The sequence below is a fragment of the Rhinopithecus roxellana genome, chromosome 12 (genome assembly GCF_007565055.1).
Source record: "Rhinopithecus roxellana isolate Shanxi Qingling chromosome 12, ASM756505v1, whole genome shotgun sequence".
NCBI lineage: Eukaryota > Metazoa > Chordata > Mammalia > Primates > Cercopithecidae > Rhinopithecus > Rhinopithecus roxellana.
The window spans coordinates 27,878,800-27,901,962 of record NC_044560.1 but is presented as its reverse complement, the minus strand read 5'-3'; the positions used below and the strand labels follow the sequence as shown (position 1 = coordinate 27,901,962).

Genomic DNA, 23,163 nt, shown 5'->3' with positions numbered 1-23,163 from the left:
CTCTGCTGGGAAGATGTGACCTTGGGCCCCTGGACGAAGTCCGGAGGGAGTCAGGGAAGGTCCCTACTGCCAACGCTCACATAGCTGGTCAACCTGCTCCCACCTAGCCAGAGAGGGCCCTTGGAGGATGCCCAAGTCTCTGTGGACTCCTCAGGGAGCTACACTTGGGGACCCAGCTGTTTGAACTGTGGCTCAGCCAAGCAGGAGACTAGGGCTTGAGCGACACAGGGTCCTGTTAATCCATAAGGTCAAGCATCATAGACCTGGTGGGGGACCCTTTCTGCCTGGCATCTCCCTGCCAAGAAGTGCAGCATGAGGAGGAGCCCAGGGGCCCCAGCCTGCAGTGTCCACGTGACCATGGGAAACTCACTCTGGGCCAGCGCAGGTGAGGAGCTCCAGTCCCAGGTCAGCAACCTTGCAGCTGAGATGAGGGATGGACAGCGGCTCTGGGAACCAGCTTTATTTTTCTCTGGAGCCTCTCATTGGGAATCAGACAACCCCAGAGGGCATCTGTGCTTGCCCTTGGTGACAGCGTACTCCAATCTCATTATTCATTAATTGGATGGCCAGTCACTGAGCACCTGGCAGATACTGGTTTTCCGTCATCTCACACTCAGCTCTGTCCAAGGTGGGATTTGTCTTTCAAGGCAGGAGCCATCGTCACACCCAGGATGAGCCATCTTCTTCCGGGCTAGGTTAGAGTTGTCTGTTATGCCAAGGAATGGAGCTGGGTTGGAGTGGGGGTAAGTGGTGGTGGGGGAAGAGAGGCAGGGTCTCAGCCCAACCTCAGTACCAGGGCAGCTGGGGTGTCCTGTTTCATCTTACTGGACTGGCTCACTTTGGGGCTGGTGGATTTGTCAGGTTGGAAATTGCTTTCTTCATCTAGAACAGAGAAAGGGGGAGGGGGCTGGAGGAGGGATGTAGAGGAGGTTGACAGGGCGGCACCAGCATTTTTAGTCCCCTAAGGGTGGTTTCTGGGTGAATAGTAGAGCCCGTGCCACCCCATTGCACAGATGGGATCACTGAGGCAGAGAGGGGCAGGCTGGCCACTGGCCAGGAAACAAGATAGGGGAGCCAGGCCCAGTGGCCAATCTGGGCCAGGAAGAGGGACTCATCAGTATCCTCTGAATCCCCCCAGGTTTGGATGGGAGCATGCTGGTGTCCCCCCCACCTCCCCAGCCTTCTCAGGCATGGGTCCCCTGCTTTGCTCTGCCCCCGGGACCCCAGTACCTCCACCCAGGACACGCAGCCCACAGCTCTGCCCCGCCATGTCACGAAGACGGACTGAAGGTTCAACAGCTCAAAGAGGTTGTGTGCCTGGATGGGGGATTGTTAGGAAACACTGGAGGGTAGAAGGCACCCAGGCCCACCCTCTGGCCCACTCTGCCACGCCTCTGAGCCAGGAAGAGGGGCCGGGCCTGATGTGTGTGGGAGGCAAGAGAGCCAGGCCTGCAATGTCCAGTGTGGCCACTGGGGGATGCCAGAGTCCATGCAAGGGTCTGGGCGATGCCGCAGGTGGACAGGACCCACTATCCAGCACCCTCCAGCAGCACAGAGGGGGCAGGACCATCTCCAGGTTCCCTGTGGGCCTCTGCCCCTTCCCCGCCCATGTGCCAGGCTCTGTCCTGAGTGGCTAAGTCTTTTGTCCAAGATCACACAGGGAGAATGTGGTGGACCTGAAACTGAAACGCACGTGTGCCCTGGTTCAACTCCACTGTCTTTTCACCCAGATACTTAAACATTTGCCACTCTCCCACTTCCCTCATCTCTCCACATCATCCCCGCAACCCTGGCAGTGAGGGGCGACAGGGCAGGAGCTGCTTTGCCCAGTCTGCTGATGAGGACACAGGCCCAGGAGGGGAAGGAAGCAGCATAAGGCGGGCGGGGGCGCGGGTTGGGAGGGGAGGCTGAAGCCTGAGCTCCTCATCAGCTCTTTCCCCACCCAGGGGCCTCATGTGTCACACTCCCCAATTCTCCCTGTTACCTCATGCAGGGAAGTCTCTGGGGACAGCTTCAGGGTCACTGGTTCCGTGGGGCAGCCCCCAGCCAAGATGTCCTGGAGACACTGCTGGGGGTGGGGAAGGGTTACAGGGGAAAGGTTACAGGTGCAGGGCCAGCCTCTCCAGGATGCCTCTCTCAGACCACCTCTCCCTCAGGAGATCAGCGGGCCCCTCCTGTCCCAGCCCTGCTGACCGACCCCCACCCCATCCCCACGCCCCTCAGGAGTACCCACCTGGTGTCCTGGAGCCCAGGAAAGAGGCTCAGCCTGGAGGGCCTGCACCAGCTGGGCCCTTCGCACGATGCCCACCAGGATCTGGGACTCTGGCAAGTGGAGAGGGAGAGGGAGGGAGGCACAGTAGGAAGAAACAGGAACTCACATTACTGAGCGCCTACTTAGCCAGGAACTGTGCTGGTGTTCCTAGGGGGCTATTGTAACTATTGTCTCCCATTAAAAAGGACAGGAACTGAGGCTCAGAGACAGACAGGCTAATTGTCTTGCCCAAGGTCATTCAGGTGTGGTAGCTGAGGGTGGCTGAGTGAGGCTACCAGGGGGCCAGGAGGGACCCTGGCCACCACTGAGATCCCCCACATTGCAAGGCCTCAAGACAGGAGCAAGCTGGGGACGCTGGCACGATGAAGTCTATGTGTCAGGGCTGGGCTTTCTCCTTCGTTTTCCAAGAGGCTTCACATCTGGCACAGCCCCGTGAAGGTGTGAACCCAGGAGGACCCTGTGTTCTGAGGTCCTACTGTGTGCTGGGGCCTTGGCAAGCTTCACTCCGGCCCTGGGGTATCAATGGCATTGTCGGATATTTAGTTTTGAGGGCCCAGCTTGGTGTTTTTGCTTTCTGTTGAGTGGAATAAAAACTTGACACTTAGACATGTAAATGTCCCCCTTCCCTTTTAAATGAACAATGAAGGCTATTTCTTGGGTAAGCAGTGGGGTTCCACAGCCTGGGCCTGTGTTGGTTGGAGCACTTTGCTGTGGCTCTAAGGGTAAAAGAGGACTTTGTCTTCGAGGCTAATTCTTTCTTTGCTCCAGGAGGTGAAGACTCTTGGGGGGCTTATCCGAAAGCAAACATTTGCAGATGAGATATTTGGCATGTTCCACAGCATAATGCTAACAGTCTTCCAATTCGTGGGGAAAGAAGGGCCTAGCATTTGGAGTGAGAATGTCTGGCAATCATATACTCTCTTGATCCCTACTTTCAAGATGATGAAAATGCAGTACATAAAGCTTAAGTGGTATACTCACAGTTATTTAGCTCATAAATGGCTTTATCCCTCTTGGGGTGGGCATAGGGGTGACCTCACTGCACAAGGTGCCTACCCAAAGTGCAAGTGGAGACCAAAACCCAGCTGTGATGTGCTTCCCAGGTGTGCACCTTATCTCATTTGCACAGGGGGACACATGGGCTGACAGCAGACTTGAGTGAGCAGGGTTACCCCCCAACCCCGCCTTATCTTCTGAATGCAGATACTGGACTTGGACCCACAGGAAATGATGCTCTAGTTAAGGTTTCCGCAAGAAGCGGGTTCCATGCCTTTTAACAAGGGCCACCATGCTTTTGTCTTTAAGGAGATGTTTTCCTTATGGCAACAGGGATTTGGGGGAGGGGTCTCATTTGGGGAATGCTTAAAGGGAGGCCTGTAGGGAAGCTTCCAGAAGACCCTGGTGGTGTCCCCATGCTCCTACCCCAGCAGCTACCCAGGTGCCTTACAAGCACCTGGCTGACTCTCTTTAGACATGTCAACCACCCCAAGGGAGGGTGGCCATGATTTCCATTTTACTGATGAGGAAACTGAGGCTCAGGTGAAGTGACTTGCCCAAGGTCACATGGTTGGTTGCTAAGTCACAGAGCCTGGATGCAGATCCTGTCTGCCTGACAGGTCCAAGAAGGAGGCAGAGGGCATCCCCCACCCCCGACTTCCTCCTCCCTTCCGGCTGGGCACCTGCGCTCTCCACCAGGGGATACTCGGCCACGTCTGTGGAGGTCACGACCTTGACCACCTCCTCCAGGGGCGTGTCCTTGGCCAGTGTGGTGATGCTGCGGTTCATGAAGTGCTCCACCCTCACTCGGTGGGAGCTGCAGGCAGAGGGGCTCCCATCAGGTCCCGGAGTCGGGGATGTGAGACCCAGGCCGGCAAAGGGATCTGGGGGGAGCTTTGCTTGAACTGGGGACCCTGGGGACCCACAGCTCTGGAGTGTGGACAGGGCCGGAGAGGTTCGTGGAATGAGGGACTCCTGGAATCCACGGTGGGAGGAAACCTGGGGACCACGACGCCAATGACCCAGTTCCTAATTCCCAGCCCCCTGGACCCCCATGTCCCCCAGACCAGCTCCACTTTGTCCTGTTTAACCCAGCGGCCTTCCCTGGAAATTTTAATTTGAATAAAAAGTATATGCGGATGGGCACGGTAGCTCACACCTGTAATCCCAGCACTTTGGGAGGCCGAACCAGGTGGATCACTTGAGGCCAGGAATTCGAGACCAGCCTGGCCAACATGGTGAAACCCCGTCTCCACTGAAATTACAGAAATAATCTGGGCACGGTGGCACATGCCTGGTCTGAGCTACTTGGGAGATTGAGGCAGGAGAATTGCTTGAACCTGGGAGGTGGAGATTTCAGTGACTTAGATTGTGCCACTGCACTCCAGCTTGCGTAACAGAGTGAGAAAGATTCCATCTAAAAAAAGAAAAAGAAAAAAAAAAGTGTATGCCTCCACCAGGGAAAAACTTGAAAGTCTGGAAACCACTGGGGTAAGCAGCCCTGTTTTCCAGATGGGGAAACAGGTTCAGAGCAAGGCAGCAGCTTGTTGTATTTGGAGCGGGGCCTCGGACCCAGGGACTCTCAGAGCCTCTTTGGTCTGCCTCTCTGGCACCAGAAGCTGCTCTGGTCCTATCTGGTTGAGTGAAGACCTCAAAGCCCATTTCCATTCTCGTTCCACCTCCTGCTCCCAAAGTTCCAGTGAAGGCTGCAGAAGTGGAGAGAGGGGAGGAGACCCAGATCTGGTGCTGGAGCAAGACATGGCACCTCTCTGAGCCCCGGTTTCCTCAACCTGTACACGGGGCAATACTCATCCTCCTGCTGTGGAGCCCTGCTGACCCCTAGACAGACACTGAGGCCTCAAGGCCAACAACTTGCCCAAGGTCACCCGGGGCACTGGGGAGAATGGAGACCAGAGCACAGCTGTATGTCAGCCCCTCCCAGCCCCCATGTCCAAGGTCTGCTGTGGTGGCATTTCTTTTTGGAGGTGCCCTCCATCCCCCGCCCTGCACGGACACTATGACCCCCTTCAGCCAGCCTGAGGTGGGCACTGCTCACCCGATGTTGCGGCCCAGAATCCGTGGCAGGTATGGCAGCTTCTTGACAATGATGGTGCCATCGTAGAAGGAGGGCTGGCAGCTCTGTGCAATGGCGTTGGCTGCCAGCACCGCCATCAGCAAGGGCAGTGCATGCACTATCTGGCCGGTCAGCTCAAAGGCCAGCAGCGCCGTGGAGATGGTGTGCGTCACAGCCCCTGAGAAGGCTGCAGCCCCTGCAAGGGCAGAGTCAGGCAGGGCAGCTGAGGCCAGGGGCCAGCCTCATGTGAGGGCAAAACTGGCATAGCTGCAACCAGGGGCTAAGTGTGATTTGTAAGAGGTTACAGCCTGGGCACTGTGGGAAGTGCCCAGTGCCTAGGCTTGGTGAGAGGAGAGGGATAAGGGAGGCCACAGGGCTGGGGACAGGACAGGAACCATGAGGGAGTGATGGGCCCCGGGGAATGGTGGGACTTAGGAGGGACAGACCCCCATGAAGGGTGCAGGGCTCACTGGGAGGCTCAGTGATGGCTCTGTGCCCTGTGGAGCCACCGGCCAATTCTCCAGGTCCAGCCCAGCCCCACGATGCTGCCCACCCAGCAGGGCCCTGACCCACTCACCTGCCAGGGCATATCCCCCAGGTATGATGGGATTGGTAATCCCTCCAGCCACGATGCCCTCAGGGAAGATGAAAGAGAGAGTCTCCCCAAAGAGGCGCCCGATGACAGCTCCTGGCCACAGACTTAGGGTGAGGGGGAGCCAGGCTGACCCTGCCCCCACAACCCTCCATCCCTGAGGACCATCCTCAGTACCATCTGGGGAGGGTGAACCAGGAGCCATGGCCCTGCCCCAAGAACCCCGAAATTATCAGAACCTCAGGACTCCAGACTCACCATAGATGAAGATGGGCATGAAGCACCCGGCAGGGATGGGGATGGTGGTGGCCAGAATCAGCATCCAGAACTGTGGAAGTGGGGAGCCCAGGGCAGAGGTTAGAGGCTGCTGGGCAAGGCATTGACCAGGGAGGACAGGACAGGGGACAGGGGAGTGTCCTAGAGAGAAAGAGGGTGCCAGCCATGCACCCATTGCCAGAGTCTGGCATTAGGGGAGGGTCCTCACCCTGAGAAATGCCCACTCTATGCCTGGCACTGTGCCAGGTACATTCCTTTCTTCCTCCTCAGTCTTCCCAGTAACCACCCCATTTTAAAGATGGGAAGACTGAGGCCCAGAGAGCTGAAGTCACTTGTCCAGGACCATGCAGTGGGCAGGGGACACATCAGGAAGTGTGGGTGGAAGGCCTGGGCTCCATGCCACCAGGTGCAGGGAGGCACCCCCTCCCCACCAGAGCTGGTCCTGGCTCTGTGCACACCTGGGACCGGAGGCCCACCTTCATAACCAGGAAGAAAGCAAGGGTCCCAAAGATGGTGAACTGCGGGTGGTACCATTCCCACCACAGGTGCTGGGGGTCAAGCTCTTCAGGCCAGGGTGGGCTGGAGTTCCGGGTCATCAGCCCCCAGGCGTGGTTGTCGAACAGTGAGTCCAGATGCTGCTTCATGGACAGCTGTGGCAGGGCAGGTGGGAACTGGACATGAGGGACCCCGAGTGGCAGACCCCAGCCGTCCCCGCACTGCCTAACCCTGCCTGGAATCCTCCTCTGCCACTTCCCACTAGGAGCCCTTGGGCAAGGCTCTGACCTCCCAGAGCTGTAATATCATCTATAAAATAATGCCTAGGCATCTCCCTTATGGGGTATTGGGGGGATTAAGTGAGATACATGCAAAGGGGGCAACTAATAGGGCTTCCCCACTCCTGCCACCCCACTTAGGGCCCCTTACCCGAGAAGCCAGGAAGCGGCCTGCACTTGGCGGGTAGGTGATGGAGGCGAGAACCAAGGTGGCCAGGGCGGAGTACACAGGCTTGCTGTAGGGGGTAGGTGGGCTCTAGGGCTGGCCCGCTCTTTCCCACATCCCCAGGAGAGGGAAGCAGGGCCTCGCAAAGGCAGGACAGCGAGGCAAGGACCGGGGAGGAGGAAGAGCAGGAATGGGGGACATGAACTGGGCCAGCTCCAGGGGACAGCACCTGTGGGGTCAGCTCCACACTCCTGGGTATTTTTAGGGGTAGAGGCTGATAGGAGAACTGGGGCACAGACACGCTGGGAGGGAGGACAGATTGGGGCCAGACTAGGGCAGGGCTCATGCACCTGGGGCAGGAGGGCTTAGCCAATGCCACGGGCACACACGGTTTAAAGGGAGAGAGGGACCAAGAAGGGGTTAAAGGTCAGTGAGGGGGTTGGGGTTCACTGAGGGGGTATAGACTCAAGGAGATATGAGGATTAAATGGGGAGGTTTGAGGCCAGTAAAGTAGGGGGGCAGTGACTGTGGGGACTTGTAGGCGGTGTTAGGGGCTCCTCATGTGGGGCATGGGCTAGGACGGGCTTTAGGGGCTCAGGTGGGGGGTGGAGCTTTCTGCATAAGGTTGGGAGTACGGGTGGGGGAGGCGCTTGCTGAGAGGTCCCCAGCCCCTAGCCTGGAGCCTACCTGGTGGCCAGCAGTTTGGAGCTGAACCGATTGTTCTTGATGAAGCCAAAGAAGATTCGCTGACAGAAGAGGAAAGCGCAGCTCAGGATGCCACAGAGACCCCTGAGGAGCATGGAGACGAGTCCAGAGCCTGACCCCAGTACCAGGGGTCGCAGTCCAGGCCTGGGGGGAATGCCTTGTTGGACTCTCAGGGACCCAAGGCACCCACTCACCCCAGCATCACAAAAAAGAAGATCTCTGGCAGGTCGAAGGGAATGTCCACCCGGAAACTGGTCTTGTAGAGGAAAGTGATGGTCTCTGGGGAAGGAGAGCGGTGGGGAGCCGAGATGGCACTCCCATCCCACCCAAACACAAGTCCCAGACTAACAGCCCAGGGTGGAGGGGTGCCAGGTCTTGACCCAGAATCTGTCCTGGCATTCCAGAGCCTGACAATCAGGCTCCTGCCTCCCTACCCAGCCTCATTCCTTCTACCCTCAGGGCCCCTGGCTTTCATGCTCAACACAGGTCAGCCCCTTCCATCCTCCCAGAGAGGTGGGAACAGGGAGGAGGAAAAAGAGAGGGGGGGGGAAGGGAAGAGCAAGGGGTGTACACAGGGGAGAAGGGAGGGCACCTCGCCCCAGCCCCCAGGCAGGGCCAGGGTCAGGCAGCCCGGGGGCTCACCCTGCTCGCTGTTGAAGACTGGCAGGACCCGGAACATGAAGGCCCCGCAGGTGGCCGCAAAGAAGCCCCTCCAGTAATCCCAGACAGAGAAGTGGGAAGACATGACCTCAATGCTGAACAGGACGCCTGGGGGCGACACTGATCTCAGGTGGGCCCCCCACCCCCACCCACCTGTGGCTGTAGGGCCCCCTCCCCATGTTACCTCCTCCCTGACCCATCTGTCCTGCTCTGCTACAGCCCGGACAGGGACAGACAGGAGGGGAGGGCAGGGCATGGGCCCTGGGCAAGGAGGAGCCCGCTGCCCAGAGACCCGTCCAGCCTGGAATGCGGGTGTGCGTCCTCTCACTATTGGGTGAGGATGGTTGCGATCTCCATTTTATAGAGGAGTAAGCCGGGCTCAGAGAGGCCAGCGGGCCAGGGTCACACGTGAATTCCAAACCCAAGTCTGTGTAATGTTACCCTGAAGCCTCTCAGCACCGCCAATCATGTCACCCCCCAGTGGGGGGCGGTGGCTATACCCAAGGCGGGGCTGAAGTAAGAACTAGAATGAGACCCACCCCCTCCTTCAGGCTCTCAGCTGGGCCGAGGGAACCCAGGGTGTGAGGGGAGGAGCTTGAGGGACCTGGGGGCGGGGCATGAGGGGGTCTCACCGCTGAAGGGAGCTCCAAAGACTGTGGCCACGCCCACTGCCGCTGCTGCCACCAGCATTTCATTTTGCTTGCTTTTGTTCTGGGGGATCCGAGTCCGGGGCTCAGCGTCAGCCCCCTCCCTCCCCACTCCCAGTCCTCCAAGGAAGCCCCCGAGTCCCTAACCTCAGGCTCCCCGATGGTCGTGGTGCGCACACGGCCCAGGTAGGCAGCCATCATCACAGACAGGTGCACGAAAGGGCCCTGCAGAGGGAAAGGTAGGCCCAGGGCCCAGGTGAGGGCAGCACAGACAGCCTCATCCAGAGGCAGCACGGCTTCCCCACCACACCCCGTCCTCCCTCTCTCCAACCCCCAGGGCTGTCCTCAGATGGCTTTTGTCACACTCCGGGGACCTGTCCTGGCTCTTCCCCCAAGACTGAGCTTCTCAAAGGCAGGGACAAGCCCAAGTCCCCTCTGACCCAGCTTTGGTGGGGTGATGGGGTTGAGGCAGGGGTGGCTGGGGTGGGTGGGGTGCTTGGGGTGCCCTCACCCCTGCCCATACCACTTTGCCCAGGAAGAGGGTGCTGCCACAGGCCAGGGTGCAACACACGCCCACCACCTTGGCCCCAAAGTTCTTGATATCCAGGTAGTCCTCCAAGACCACACCCGACAAGATGGTCTTCACCTCTGGGATTCCAGAACCTTGGTGGGGGTGGGGAGGGCCAGGAGAGGGACAATCTCCAGATTAAAAATCTCAACACTCTACCCGCGAAGTGTTTTCACATTACGATCTCGCCAGATCAGCAGAACCCTCTGAAGTTAGGATTATTTTCCTTTGGGGACAGGGTCTTGCTCTGTTGGCCAGGCTGGAATACAGTGGTAGGATCATAGCTCACAGCAGCCTCAGATGCCAGGGCTCAAGTTATCCTCCCGTGTCAGCCTCCTGAATAGCTGGGACTATAGGTGGAGACCATTTCGTCCGCCTTACTTTTTTAAAGAGATGGAGTCTGGCTATGTTGCCCGGGCTGCTCTAGAACTCCTGACCTCAAGCGATCCATCCGTCAGCTTCTGCCTCCCAAAGTGCTGGGATTATAGGCGTGAGCCAGTGTGCCCAGCTGGGTTAGGATTCCTTTGTTTGTTTGTTTGTTTGTTTGTTTGTTTGTTTGTTTCAGACAAGGGTCTCACTCTGTCACCCAGGCTGGAGTACAGTAGTGCAAACACGGCTCAGTGCAGGATCAAATTCCCCAGCTCAAGCAATTCTCCCGCCTCAGCCTCCTGAGTAGCTCGGACCACGGGCACATGCAATCATGCCCAGCTGATTTTTTTCTATTTGTTGTAGAGAGAGGATCTCCCTGTGTTGCCCAGGCTGGTCTCAAACTGTAGGCAAAAAGCGATCCTCCTGCCTCAGCCTCCTAAATTGCTGGGATTACAGGCATGAGTCACCGCACCCAGCCTAGGGTAAGGTCCTTAAACTCATTTAGCAGATTTGGACGCTGAGCGTCACAGAGGGAATGTGAGTTGCTTACATTCCTCCCGCCAGACCTGGCAGAAAGCTGTGGTAGGATAGGGGGAGGATGGATGAAATCTCAGGCCACCACTGAGTGAGCCTTGAGCTCCCCTCTGCGAGTCTGGAGCTGGAGGCCGGGCTGAGCGGCCAGGTGGAGCTGTGCCTCCTCCACCAGCTCTTCCCTGGCACTGGCCACTGCAACAGGCTTCACAGAAAAACCTCCCACCAGGCCTCCCATCAAGTCCCAGAGGAGCCCCTGGAAAGCAGGTAGGTCCAGCAGTGACCCAAAGGTCAAGATCTGGCCTTCTTGCTGTGTCCCTTTGGGCAAGCAACATGACTCTTCTGGGCCTTTGTCTGTGAAATGAGGCTGCCGCTTCCCGACTCCCCCCATCAGAAGCCCCCTGGGATCTGAGAAGGTTTTGGCCAGCAGGGACTGGCGTGGTGACCGTGGACTCACCTCCAGAGGAGGGCGTGATGCTCTGGGAGAAGCCCGTAGAGAAAGAGACGAGGGCCACAGGGTACACAGTCCAGGAGAGATACCGGAGCAGGTGGCTGTCCCCAATCTCTCCATACAGCCACTCATGCGCTGCGGACAGCTGCGTATCAGGGAGCCACCCATAACCTCTGCAGCCCTCGGGGCTAGACACTGTGGTGCCTACTTACTGACCAGGAAATGGAGTCACAAAGAGGGAAGACCCAGGCCACCCAATGAGGAGAAGACCCCCAAGAAGAGGCAGGAGTATGACCCTGGGTCCATATCCCAGGTTTACCACTGCTTAGCTGAGTGACCGTGGGCAAGCCACTCAGCCTCTCTGAGCCTCAGTTTCCCCATCTGTCAAGTGGGCTAGTGATGGGCTCTCCTTCACAGGCTCACTGAAGACTAAAGAGGGCCACTGAGAACTAAATGACACAGGTGTGAAGCACCAAACACCTGCTTGTAGGTGTAGTAGCTCCTGCTTCCGGCAGCTGAGGGTCTCCAGAGAAAGTGTCTTAGACCCTTCCTGGCCCACACCCCCTCTTCCAGGGAGGCCTCAGGGTGGAGGCAGGCTGCTGAGAGAGCGGGGATTGGGAAGGAGGCTCCAAGCTTAGTGTTATAGGCAAGTGCCCCCACTCCCACCCCAGGGCATGGAGGAGGGAAGGAGAAGGAACGGGGTGGCTGGAAGAGGAGGCAGAGAGCTCAGAGGAGGAAGGGCTCTTGGGAACATTCAGGCCTCTCTCCCTTGTTCAGATGAGATGACTGAGGCCCAGAGAGGGGCAGGAGCCTGCCCAGGATCACACAGCAAGTCAGGAGTAAAGCCAGGACCAGATCCCCACCCAGAGCCCTCCTCCCACCTCTGCTACACCTGGCGACATCCACCTGGCATCCCCAGAGCGAGCTCAGAATCCCCTGGACCAGAGCAGCATCTGCCATGGAGGGGTTACCTTGGACAACACTCCCGACAGCCAAGTCGATGGCATAGCTGACCAGGGCCATGAGCACCCCGAGGACCATCAGGAAGTACCAGTCCTCGCCCAGGCGGAACAGCTTCTGCTTCAGCCACTCCAGGCAACCTGGGGCAGGGCATGGGGTCATGGCACAGGGTGGGGCAAGAGGCACAGGCAGTCCCATCCTAGGAGGCCTGCTGGGTTCCAGGCAGGTAGGCTGGGGCAGTGGGGTGGAGCTTGGTGGTGGACTCTGGGGTAGTCCTGAGGGGGACCTGCCTCACGTAAGTAGCCAGGCAGGATTTGTGGCAGGCAACAGTGGTGACACAGTGGGTGCCAGGACTGCTGCCCCTGCCGGAAAGCCTTTGACCTGCCCACCCTCTGCATCCCTGCCTGTATTGGGAGGTTCCTGGGGGACAGGGAGTGTGGAGGAGGCTGGCAGCTACAGCTTTCACCTGTATCCCCGCAGGGTCCGTAGCTTAGAGAGCACCAGGGTCTAGCAGACTCCTGCGTGTCCCAGGGCCTGTGGCACAGGTATCCTCTGGGTTCCCAGCAATGCCCCTGGCCAGCTGGCTACCAGCCCAGCCTGGGAGCTAGCCCTCACTGGCTGTGGGCACCAGCCCCTGGGGCTGCACTTAGCCTCCTTCTGGAGTTCCTACTTGCTCTGCCCTGTAGCTGAGGGGACAGTCAGGTTTCAAAGTGAACAAGGCACATGGGGCTCCAAGGAAAGGCAGCAAGTGCAGATTGCCCCAGCCCCTTGCTGTGGCCCCAGCTGTCCCAGCAGCTAACCCCCACGTCCCCTCACTGGCACAGGTAGGTGAGGGAGAGGCCTGGGTGGAGGATGGGCACAGTGACCAGGCCTTGGGCTATATCTCCCGAAAGGCAGAGGGTAGATGCCGGGCCCATCTGACCCACAGACAGTTGGACAGACAGACCCCTTCTCTCCCTGCCACCCAGGAGACTTTGGGCAGTGAGGTCTTGGACAAATGCCAGGAGGAGGATGGCTCCTGGACAGGGAGGTGGGGTGGGAGCTGGGCAGGAGTGATATCCTGAGTGGCCCTCCAGGGGGAAGGGAAGAGGACCTGGCTCTCACCTCGGACGCCTCGGCGGATGCGGGGACAGGGGCCCCACAGCTCCTGCAGAGTCACAGGGTCCCCTGAGGAGCCCTCACGCAGCCCCACCAACTCCTCCATCAGGCCCCTGGGGAAGCAGATAGAGGGAGGGACCCAGGTGAGCTGCTGCAAGTTCTCACGCTGCCTCTAGGCCCTTCCAGTGCTCTCCCCACCAAATCAAGAGGAAGGATTGTGCTTTTGTGTGTGTGTGTGTGAAGTTATCACACTAGGTCTGTGTGTGCCCTCATCCCTGAGGTTCCATCACTGAGGGTGTGTACCTGTGTGTGTCATTTTGTGGGATGGGGGTGGGATTCCTAGGTGTCCCCCTGTGTCTAGCAGCAGACTGGGCACAGGCTGGAGCCTAAGCCCTGCTCAGAGCCTCTTCCCCTTCTGTGGCCGCTGCTCCCACCCTTCTGGGTCGCTTGGCACTTCCGCTGCTGGAAGCAGTCTCTGCCCAGGGCTGTGACTCTCTCACTGCAGAGTCCCATGGATGGCTCTGATTCTCCCTGTCCACTGCTGAGCATCCCCCACCCCAGCCCAGGCCACAGAGGCAGGAAAAGCCCAGGCCCAGAAGGAGATCCCTCCAAGGCCACAGTGAGGTGCTGGCTTCTGCCCCTACCACCTCACACTCCGCCCTGCCTGCCTGGCCCTGGCAGGCCCCAGCTCCTTGCAGCGACCCCTTACCTGTCAGTCCTCCTGCTGTGACTGAGCTGGCCCTCCTCTCACAGAGCCTCCAGCTTCCCTGCACCTGGACAGGTGTGTGTTCCAACAATCAGCATCCTCCCCCCTTTGCTGCCGGGCCCAGGGTTTATGGCGAACACTTAGAATGTCCTTGAAAACCGACCAGAACTGCCCAGGCTGGAGCAGAGCAGAGCAGAGCTGCCAAGAGGGAGGAGAGCAGGAACCTCCCCACCCACCACAGTGGCACAGAGGGTGGTGCCCGGCTGTCCTCAGGCTCCTGGGTGCTGCTGGACAGGGGCTGGGGAGAGGGAGCTCACACACACAGCAGGACAGCGAGGGGCCATCTGCCAGGGCTGAGGCTCAGGGCTCAGGAGTCTCAGAACTGGACATGGAAGGTTTGGAAAAGCACAGAGGGAGAGGGGAGGAGGCTGGGCAGGGAAGGAGAAGGCAGGCCGGCAAAGGTGAGTGGGGTCAGCATGACCACAGCCTCCCTGTGTGCCAGGTAGAGAGTCAGCCTTCCCCAGATTAATTACCCTGAGTGCCCACGGAAATCCCACGAGGCAGGCAGTGTGATCCCGTTGTAGAGAAATGGCGTCTCAGGGAGGCGAGGCTGCCTGTGCAAGATCACAGAGGCTGAGGCAGAACCGGGATTCCCAGCCCAGGTTTGCCTGGCTCCAAAGCCTGCAGGCTGTGCCACACGGTCCTGTCCTGATGACCCATCTTGTCCAGGGCTGGCAAGGAGGTCGACACCTGGGGCAAGGCAGTGAATTGGGGTCAGGAACTTGGACTCGAGCCTTGTGTCCAGACCCTCCAGGCTCAGGAAATGCTTCTCAGAAAGCACACGTCCAAGAGCCAGCGGCTCTGTCTGGGGACTTCTGGGTAATTCCACAGACTTTGTCCTACCCTAACAGAGGATGGGAGCACAGGTGTGAAGGGACATGGCGAGAAACAAGCATGTGCCGTGTGCCTGCTACATGTCAGGAGCTTCCAGTCTGCAACTCAAGTCCTCCTCCCACACCCTGTGAATGGGGAGAGCATCGCCATTTTGTAGATGATCAGAGAGGTGGGTCACTCATCCAAGGTCACACAGCAGAGGCTGAACCCAGCCCTCCACTGTGCAACTCTTTCCCTCCCCGAATCTCCTCCGCTCCTGAGGCTGAACCAGGGCAATGGTTTGGGCACAGAACAGAAGAGTTGTGTCTGATGCCACTTTTGGGCAAGAGGTTGGGGGCAATTGCCTCCACTCCTACCCAGACAAAGCCACCCTCTGAATAACATGATGGCCCTTGAATGATTGTTAAAATCTGGGACCCTGGGCTGCCCTCTGCCTCTAGATGCCAGGCAAGTCAAATCAAAATCGAAGGTGTGTGTTGTAGGAGGTGGGACCCGAGCCCCCTTTCACCTTGGCCACCCCGACCTGTTGACTCTGCACAGCACCAGAACTGGCTGCCGCGTTGACATCCTAACCCGCAGTGTCTGGTCTGGGGCAGCTGCTGGCTACGGTCCCACAGCCGGCACCGCACTTTCATATCCACCCCCACCCCTAGCCCTGTGAACACCAGGAGGCCGAGAAGAGCGCAGCCAGGGGCCGCAGGGCCCAGTGCAGGTCCCTCCCAAACCCACTGCCTCCACATCAACCCTAATTTCTCCCCTTACACATCAGTCGCCTGGCAGCAGTAGCGGGGGCTCAGTAGAGCGACAGCAGGGGAGAACCCAGTGTGGTTCTGGGATTCTAACGCCAGCACCTCTGTTTCCTCCTCTGTCAAATGAGCTGAGCCTGAGACCTGGGTCTCTGTCTCATGACAGGATAAGGGCGGGAGTCAGGCGCCCAGGACCCGCACAACCCTCTCGCCTCAGAGCAGCTGAGGACAGGGGATGGGGGACAGGGCACCCTGAAAGAGACAGGGAGGGTATTGGTGGGAGCAGGGCGGTGCAGAGAACCCACATGCAGAGGTCACTGAGTCCCCACACTACTTTGCAGCCTGGCAGGTGACATGAAGCAGGGTCCCCTGCCCTGCTTTTATTCCAACAGTTACACCCCCACTGTCAGGTGCCTAGGAGGGGAGGGAGGCTCTGGTTATTCCTGACTTCCCAGAGGATCTGTGGGGACAGCTGGGGAGCTAGCAGATCCCCCATCTCCCACCACTCCCCAAGACACAGGCCTTACCAGCTCACCCCCACAGCCCCTTCCCATGCCTGACCTGGTCCCGCTGTCTTCAGCGAGAGGGGAAGGGAGTTTGAAGAGTGAGGAGTGCTGGGGGTTCTTTAGGAACGCCAGGCTCCCAGAGTCTGAGGGTGGCTCCAGAAACCCCAAAGGTTCCAGGCAGTCTCTGACTGGGACCAGCTCCAGGTGGAGGGGATCTGAGTGTTTCCTCAGTGACCACGTCCCTTCCCCTTCGCTTGGCCACCCCATGCCAGGCACCTTGGGGTCCCAGCCCAGGTGGACTGGCCTGTGAGCTGAGGGCCCACCAAGCACGGGACAGAGGCCGGAGAGGAAGAGATGCCTGCTAAGGTCAGCCCGAGAGGCTGGGGCCGACACAGCCCTCTGCACATCCTATGAGAAGGGATGCTGGAGGGAAACAGTGGTCATGACAAGGTTCTGAAAAGACAGGAGATGCGGGGCCGGGCACAGTGGCTCATGCCTGTAATCTCAGCACTTTGGGAGGCCGAGGCCAGCAGATCACCTGAGACCAGGAGCTTGAGACCAGCCTGGCCAATTTGGCAAAGCCCCGTCTCTACCATAAATACAAAAATTAGCTGGACAGGGTGGTGCACACCTGTAATCCCAGCTACTTGGGAGACTGAGGCAGGAGAATTGCTCGAACCCGGGAGGCAGAGTTTGCAGTGAGCTGAGATCGTGCCACTGCATTCCAGCCTGGGTGTGATTCTGTCTCAAAAAAAAAAAATAAATAACAAAACAAAAAGATTAAAAAAAAAAAAAGACAGAAGATGCTTGGGCTGCTGGGGTGCTGCCAGCCCGACCCAGTGGTAAGGGGACAGAGGGGAGAGATTGCAGGAAAAAGTCCTGAGCCCAGGAGATGTGGCAGCAAGTGTGATGCTGGCAAGATGCTTCCAGGCTGATGGAGCGCAGAGGGCAAGGTGATGCCGCAGCACAGAAAGCAAGGGCAGGGATGGGAGCCAGTACGGGATGGATGGGCAAGAAGGTCTTGGGTGCAGCAGGAACAGCTCTTCCTTTGTTGCAGAAGGAAAAGGAGGTGATGTGAGCAAAGGCGCAGGCAGGGTGGTGATTTGGGGTAGAAAGAATTAAAAAAAAGAAAAAAAAAAAGAATTCTCCATCTAGATATATTTGGAAGATGTCGCACAGGGTCACTAGAGGCCCCACATCCTGGTGCATAATTTCCACCCTTGCTCCAGGGTCTATGGCATGAACCCACTGGGTGATATAATTACCTTCTCCCCAGCGGCCCTCACCTCCTGCTAAGCACCGCACTCAGCTCTTAGCCTCCATTATGTTATTTAGGCCTCACCACAACTCGTGAGGTGAATGATATTGTCACCATTTTGCAGAGGAGGAGACATGTTCAGAGCTGTTAGGAATAGGCTAGGGATACCAGCTGGGAAACGGCAAAGTCAGAGCCCACACCCAAGCCTGCTCTATAAGCTGCACTGGCTGCCTCTCCTCCCAGCACCACTGTCGCCCCCTCCTTCTTACTCTGCATGCCGGGGGACACCAGAGCATGACCCATGAGAGGGCACCCCGACCTCACGGAGCACCAGAAGGCTGACCCCCATCCCCACCCAGGGCCGCAGGACTCGGGCCATCTGCTGGCACAGCGTGCCAGGGCCTGCCTGATCCTCTCTCTCCTCTTGTTTTAGGACAAACAGATGGATTTCTGTTGGGATCCTTGGCAGGTCAGTGCACTGTGTGTCCCCCAGTCTAGCCAGCCCCAGCTGACACCATCGCCCCCTCTATCCCCTGTGCCCAGCCCAGGCACACAGTCCCACCAGCCCTAAGACAAGAATCTGATGCAACAGTGGGTAGGGGTGGTCCCGTGGGAGTTGGTAGAATCTTTCTGGCTTTAGTTGCCCTGTCCTTGCCCCCTGGCCAGAGGACCTGGTGGGCTGGGAGACGGGATGGGTGGTACTGGAGGGATGTTGGCCAGCAGTGTGGCCCACCCTGCTCAGCCCTCCTGCCCCTTCCTCCAGAGGTGCCAGACCACCAACGGCTACCTGTCCGACTCCAGGTCCTGCCCCAGCAACTACAACGTGGCAGCCCTGGCCACCTCGTCCATCGTGGGTAGGTTCTGGCTGCAACTTTCCTGCCCATGGAGAATGCACAGTCCCACCCTAGACCCTGGCTGTGGGAAGGGCACAGCTGAGTTGCAGGTGGGAAGACGGCAGCCCTGTTGGATTCTCCATTTTCTAAATGCCAGCCCTGCTGGATTCTCCATTTCTAAATGCCACAGGTCACCGGGGGTCCAGTGGCTCAGGGTTCTGCTTTCACGGGTTAAACTGCTGGGTTCTTAATAAGTTCTGAGGGGGTGGGGCAGAGTTTTTCAGATGTCTGTCTGGCATGGTCTCCCTGCCTCTCTGCCAGTGACATCACCTTAATTCAGGTTCCCTGACATTGGCATGACTGTGCAGGTGATTCCCTGGAGACTGGCCCTCAAGAGAAGCCAGCAGTCAGCGGGGGAGGCAGAGCGGGCTGGGAAGGGGCTCAGCAGGAGTCTAGCCCTGCCCACCTGGTCCCACCGCAGCTTGGGAGCATGAATAGTACCCCAGAATTGATGGCACACTATGGCAAGAGGCTGGACTATTTTATTTTATTTTATTTTAATTTTATATTTTATTATTTTATTTTATTTATTTTAGAGAGACAGAGTGTCACTCCGTCACCCAGGCTGGAGTGCAGTGGTGTGATCTTGGCTCACTGCAACCTCCACCTCCCGGGATCAAGCAAGTTCTCCTGCCTCAGCTGCCCAAGTAGCTGGGATTACAGGTGTGCGCCACTACACCCAGCTAATTTTTGTATTCTTAGTAGAGACAGGGTTTCACCATGTGGACCAGACTGGTATTGAACTCCTGACCTCAGGTGATCTGCCCGCCTCAGGCTCCCAAAGGGCTGGGATTATAGGCCCAAGCCACTGCGCCCGGCCAGGGGCTGGACTTTATACTCCCCCACTGCTGCCTCACTGGCTGCCCCCGGGGAGGAATTTGCAGCCTCCTGGGCATATCTGGGTGAGGCAGCTCCCATTGGCTCAGGGCGGTTCTGCAGAGCCGTGGTGTGATCTCGGCTCACTGCAACCTTCACCTCCCGGGTTCAAGAGATTCTCCTGCTTCAGCCTCCCAAGCAGCTGAGATTACAGGCACATGCCACCATGCCCAGCTACTCTGTGTGTGTGTGTGTGTGTGTGTGTGTATGTGTGTGTGTGTGTATGTGTGTGTGTGTGTATGTGTGTGTGTGTATTTTTAATAGAGACAGGATGACAGGATTTTATCATGTTGGCCAGGCTGATCTCAAACTCCTGACTTCAAGTGATCTTCCTGCCTTGGCCTCCCAAAGCACTGGGATTACAGGCGTGAGCCACCGCAGCAAGCCTCGTCTTTCTTAAATATCATCATTCCTCACATCATGGCTTCGGAGACCCTGGTGACTCAAAGATCTGTGTTGTCAGACTTGGTTAATGACAATCCTGAACCATTGCTGACAGCCCCTCTCCATCTTCCACACACAACTCCTCTCCTCCCAAAGCCCCCAACCCCTCCTCTCTGTCTGCCCAGCCCTTGCCATGTCTGTTGCTGGGTCCCTGCAGTAACCCCTAATCTTCCAACTGGGGTGTCTTTCTAAACAGCTGTGCTAACTGGTCTCTCTCTTGCTCATTACCCTGCTGGGGCTCCCCATTGCACAAGGAGAATATCTGAGCCCTCCACCTCATTCTCCCCAACCCTGTTCTTGCCCTGATCAGCTCCCCACTTCTCCTGCCGCCCAGCCCTAATGTGGACCCCATGTCTCACCCCAGCTAGTCCTGGACTCATGCCAGACTCTTCCATGCCTTCATCCTCTTCTCATCTCTGAAATGAAACTTCCAGTCTTGCCTCTATCTGTCCAAACCCAACACCCCTTCAAATTCCAATCCAAGGTCCCCTCTTCCAGAAGCCTTCCCTGCCTGCTCCATCCACCCAGGTCTCACCTCCAGCACAGCGGGCAGGCTACAGAGATGCTCTCTCAGAATGTATTTAATGGATCATGGAGAAAGCTGGGGACTCATGAGTGGTCCTCGGGTGGATCTCCTTGGGCGGAAGGGTCTGAACTTAGTCAGAAAGGAAGCGAGGGGTGTGGGCGATCTGGGGAAGAAGCACCCAGTGGGTGGGAACATGGACTAGGAGTAGGATGCTGGGAGGAAATGTGGATGCCAGTGGGTGGGGGCATTGAGGGGAGGGGGCCGCAGAGCTCAGAGGGCTCAGGGCAGGAGTGAGAAGGAGGCTTTGGAGGGCGGGAAGAGTTAGATGGGTATAGGCCCTTGGGGAGGTGTGGGGCACTGATGGAGACCGTGGCACACTGAGGGAATGTGGGGTACAGGCCACCGGGTGGGCCTGAGGCACGGGGGCCAGGCCCTGGGCTGGGTCTTGTGTCAGGACAGTCACCCAGATGCCCTCCATGCCCCAGGGGTGGTGCAGAGCATCAAGGACCACATCACAAAGCCCACGGCCATGGCCCGAGGCCGCGTGGCCCACCTCATCGAGTGGAAGGGCTGGAGTGCCCAGCGGGCAGGCTGGGAGCTGTCCCCAGCTGAGGACGAGCATTACTGCTGCCTCCCGGATGAGCTGTGTGAGGCCCGCTTTGCTGCAGGTCAGTGAGGAGGGGGACTGGCCAGGGCTCTGTGGGGGTGAAGCTGGGACCTTGGGGGGCCCAGATCACTGCATGGGCATTGTCTGGGCAGGAAAAAATAATAGCAAAGGGTGGGGGGCTGTTAAGTGAGCATTCTTGACCACTGGGGCGTGGATGGGCAGCGCTGAGAGGCAGCCACCCTCCAGCCTGTCCTGGAGCAGCTCCATCAGGCACTGAGGCTGTCCCCACCCATCCCCCACCAAGCCAGATCTCGCTGTCCCCCCAGGGGTCGCTGAGCAGTTTGCCATCACAGAGGCCACACTGAGCGCTTGGTCCTCGCTGGACGACGAGGAACTGCACCCCGAGAACAGCCCCCAGGGCATCGTGCAGCTCCAAGGTACAGCCCAGGAGGTCCGGGGGCGGGGGGGGTGAGCAGAGCGGAGCTGAGGCTGGATGCCTGCCCACCACCAAATGCAGTGTGACCTCGGCCAAGCCCCTTCCTTTTCTCAGCCTAAGTTTCTTCATCTGCAAAATGCGGCAGTGATCCTTGCCCTGCCCATTGCCCGGCAGTGCCAGGAGCAGGAAGGAGAGAATGAGCACAGTGGGGGCGGGGATCGAGTGCTTACCGCACTGAGGGCTGTGCACCAGGCATCTCACGGAACCCTCACAGCAGCCCTAGGGAGGGGGTCCTGTTGTCCCCATTTTACAAATAAGGAAACAGAGGCACTCAGAGGTTCAGACACTTACTCCAAATGACACAGTTAGAAGCGTCAGAGCCGGATCTGAAACTTAGCACCAGACGCAAGCAACCGCCTTTCTAGAAGCCCAGGTTACTATTGAGGGCTTCAAGGAGCCTTGGCCCTGGGGGAAGCCTGCACTTAATCCTCCCTGACAGATGGAGAGGGACGGGGAGGGGACAGAGGCCCAGGGGAGCACTGGTTGTCCCAGTTCTCAGAGAGCACAGGCTGGCTCCAAGCCCACTCTTGACTCCTCCGTTTACTGCCTCGAGGAGGAACCTGGGGCTCAGAGGGTTTTGGTGACTTGACCAAGGTCACAACGCTCGCCAGTCACACAGCTGGATTTGGAGGCAGGTCTTCTGCCCCTTGCCCTTTCTCACACCCCCAGAGAGGGCGAAGAGCCGCATTCGGGACGCCATTTCCCCGTCATCCCGTTGCTTTTCCAGATCTGGAGAGCATCTACCTTCAGGACAGCCTTCCCAGTGGCCCCTCACAGGATGACAGCCTTCAGGCCTTCTCCTCACCCAGCCTCTCCCCTGAGAGCTGTCCCTCACCTGAGGAGACCCCCAGCACCGCTGGCATCCCGCAGCCCCCCAGCTCAGAGCTGCAGCATCGGCGGCGGCCGCCCAGGCACCAAGGACCCGAGGGTGGGACGCACCTACTGGGCTCCCTCCCTTCCGTAGACAGCGGCTCCATCTGGGAGGAGGACGAGGTGTTCTATAACTGAGGCGGGGGCTGTGCTGGTCAGGCACCTGCTCACACCATGACCTCGCCTGGTGGGCAGTCCAGGCATATCTGGATCCCGGGGTCCAGGGCAGGGCATCTCTTGTCCTCAGGTAGGCACAGGGTAGGTGTGCCAGGGATGGGGCCAGCGCTCATCATGGCCTCTCTGTGCCTCGGCGGACCTGCCCCAGCAGTGGCAGCCATAACCTCCTCCCCCTTCATTACTTCACTCAGGTGGGCACCTTCCCCTGCAGGGTGTCTGCCCTCAGGGAACTCAAGGACTCTCAGAGACACCAGGGCAGCCTGGCCCAGAGAAGCAACAGCCAGGCCCCCAGGAGGACAGCCATGGAGAGAACTGAAACCCACTTAGAGTGGGGTCTGGGAACCCTGTCTGTACCTGGGGCTCAGTCCCTCCCCACTCTCTCTGTGTGTCTGCCCCCCAGCAAAGGTGGGGTGGCCACTTCTGGTAGCTAAGTCCCTGCTCCCCGGCTGTCCTCATCAGGACATCTGTCTCTCTGGAGTGTTTGTCTGTCTGTCCCTCCCTCTCTGAACCTGCTTCCTCGGTGTCCCCTGCTCCTCGCCCCCGGGAGCTCACTCTTGCTCCTTGGAGCTCCCTCCCATCTCACTCAAGGTTCTCTGAGGACATTTAAAGTGGTGGGTTCACCCTGGTGATCTTGGCCTGGTCTCTGCTGGGGAAGATGTGACCTTGGGCCCCTGGAGAGAGTCCAGAGGGAGTCGGGGAGGACCCTTAACCCCAACACATACACAATCAGGCAACCTGGGCCACCCAGGCGTAGAAGACTCATGGAGGATGCCCAAGGCTCGGTGGACTCCCCAAGGAACCACACTTGGGTCCTGGCTTTATGAGCTGTGGCTCAGCCAAGCAGGAGACTAGGGCTTGAGTGACACAGCATCCCACTTATTCATGAGGACAAGCATCATAGACCTGGTGGGAGACCCTCTCTCCCTACCATCTCCTTGCCAAGAAGAGGGCAGCATGAGGAGGAGCCCAGGGGCCCGAGCCTGCAGTGTCCATGTGACCACGGGAAACTCACTCTGGGCCAGCGCA

The 23,163-nt window shown here is 58.4% G+C and overlaps 2 protein-coding genes across 5 annotated transcripts; one reads left to right on the top strand and one right to left on the bottom strand.

Moving 5' to 3' along the window:
* Nucleotides 1–445: 445 nt before the first annotated feature.
* On the bottom strand, nucleotides 446–13,991 carry CLCNKB (chloride voltage-gated channel Kb). Of its 4 annotated transcripts, none has more exons than XM_010378532.2 (20): nucleotides 13,848–13,991; nucleotides 13,145–13,251; nucleotides 12,052–12,180; nucleotides 11,087–11,215; nucleotides 9,685–9,824; nucleotides 9,309–9,386; nucleotides 9,147–9,225; nucleotides 8,497–8,622; nucleotides 8,049–8,133; nucleotides 7,837–7,938; nucleotides 7,135–7,219; nucleotides 6,687–6,860; nucleotides 6,193–6,262; nucleotides 5,920–6,030; nucleotides 5,325–5,538; nucleotides 3,952–4,085; nucleotides 2,234–2,322; nucleotides 1,985–2,068; nucleotides 1,231–1,317; nucleotides 446–882 (listed from the first exon to the last, which is right to left on the bottom strand). In XM_010378532.2, the coding sequence occupies exons 2-20, from the start codon at nucleotides 13,242–13,244 to the stop codon at nucleotides 835–837; spliced, it is 2,064 nt and encodes a 687-aa protein (XP_010376834.2). In that variant the 5' UTR covers nucleotides 13,245–13,251; nucleotides 13,848–13,991; the 3' UTR covers nucleotides 446–834. The 4 variants fall into 4 exon arrangements, with proteins under 4 accessions (XP_010376834.2, XP_010376835.2, XP_030769455.1 ...); XM_010378533.2 differs by having other exon boundaries at nucleotides 1,985–2,065; XM_030913595.1 differs by having other exon boundaries at nucleotides 11,087–11,287; nucleotides 13,848–13,928.
* A 2,802-nt stretch (nucleotides 13,992–16,793) lies between these two features.
* On the top strand, nucleotides 16,794–22,098 carry LOC104674268 (protein FAM131C-like). The gene is made up of 6 exons (XM_010378539.2): nucleotides 16,794–16,832; nucleotides 17,682–17,717; nucleotides 18,012–18,102; nucleotides 20,473–20,655; nucleotides 20,921–21,031; nucleotides 21,818–22,098. Exons 1-6 carry the CDS (start codon nucleotides 16,794–16,796, stop codon nucleotides 22,096–22,098), a joined length of 741 nt encoding a protein of 246 aa, XP_010376841.2.
* The last annotated feature ends 1,065 nt before the right edge of the window (nucleotides 22,099–23,163 follow it).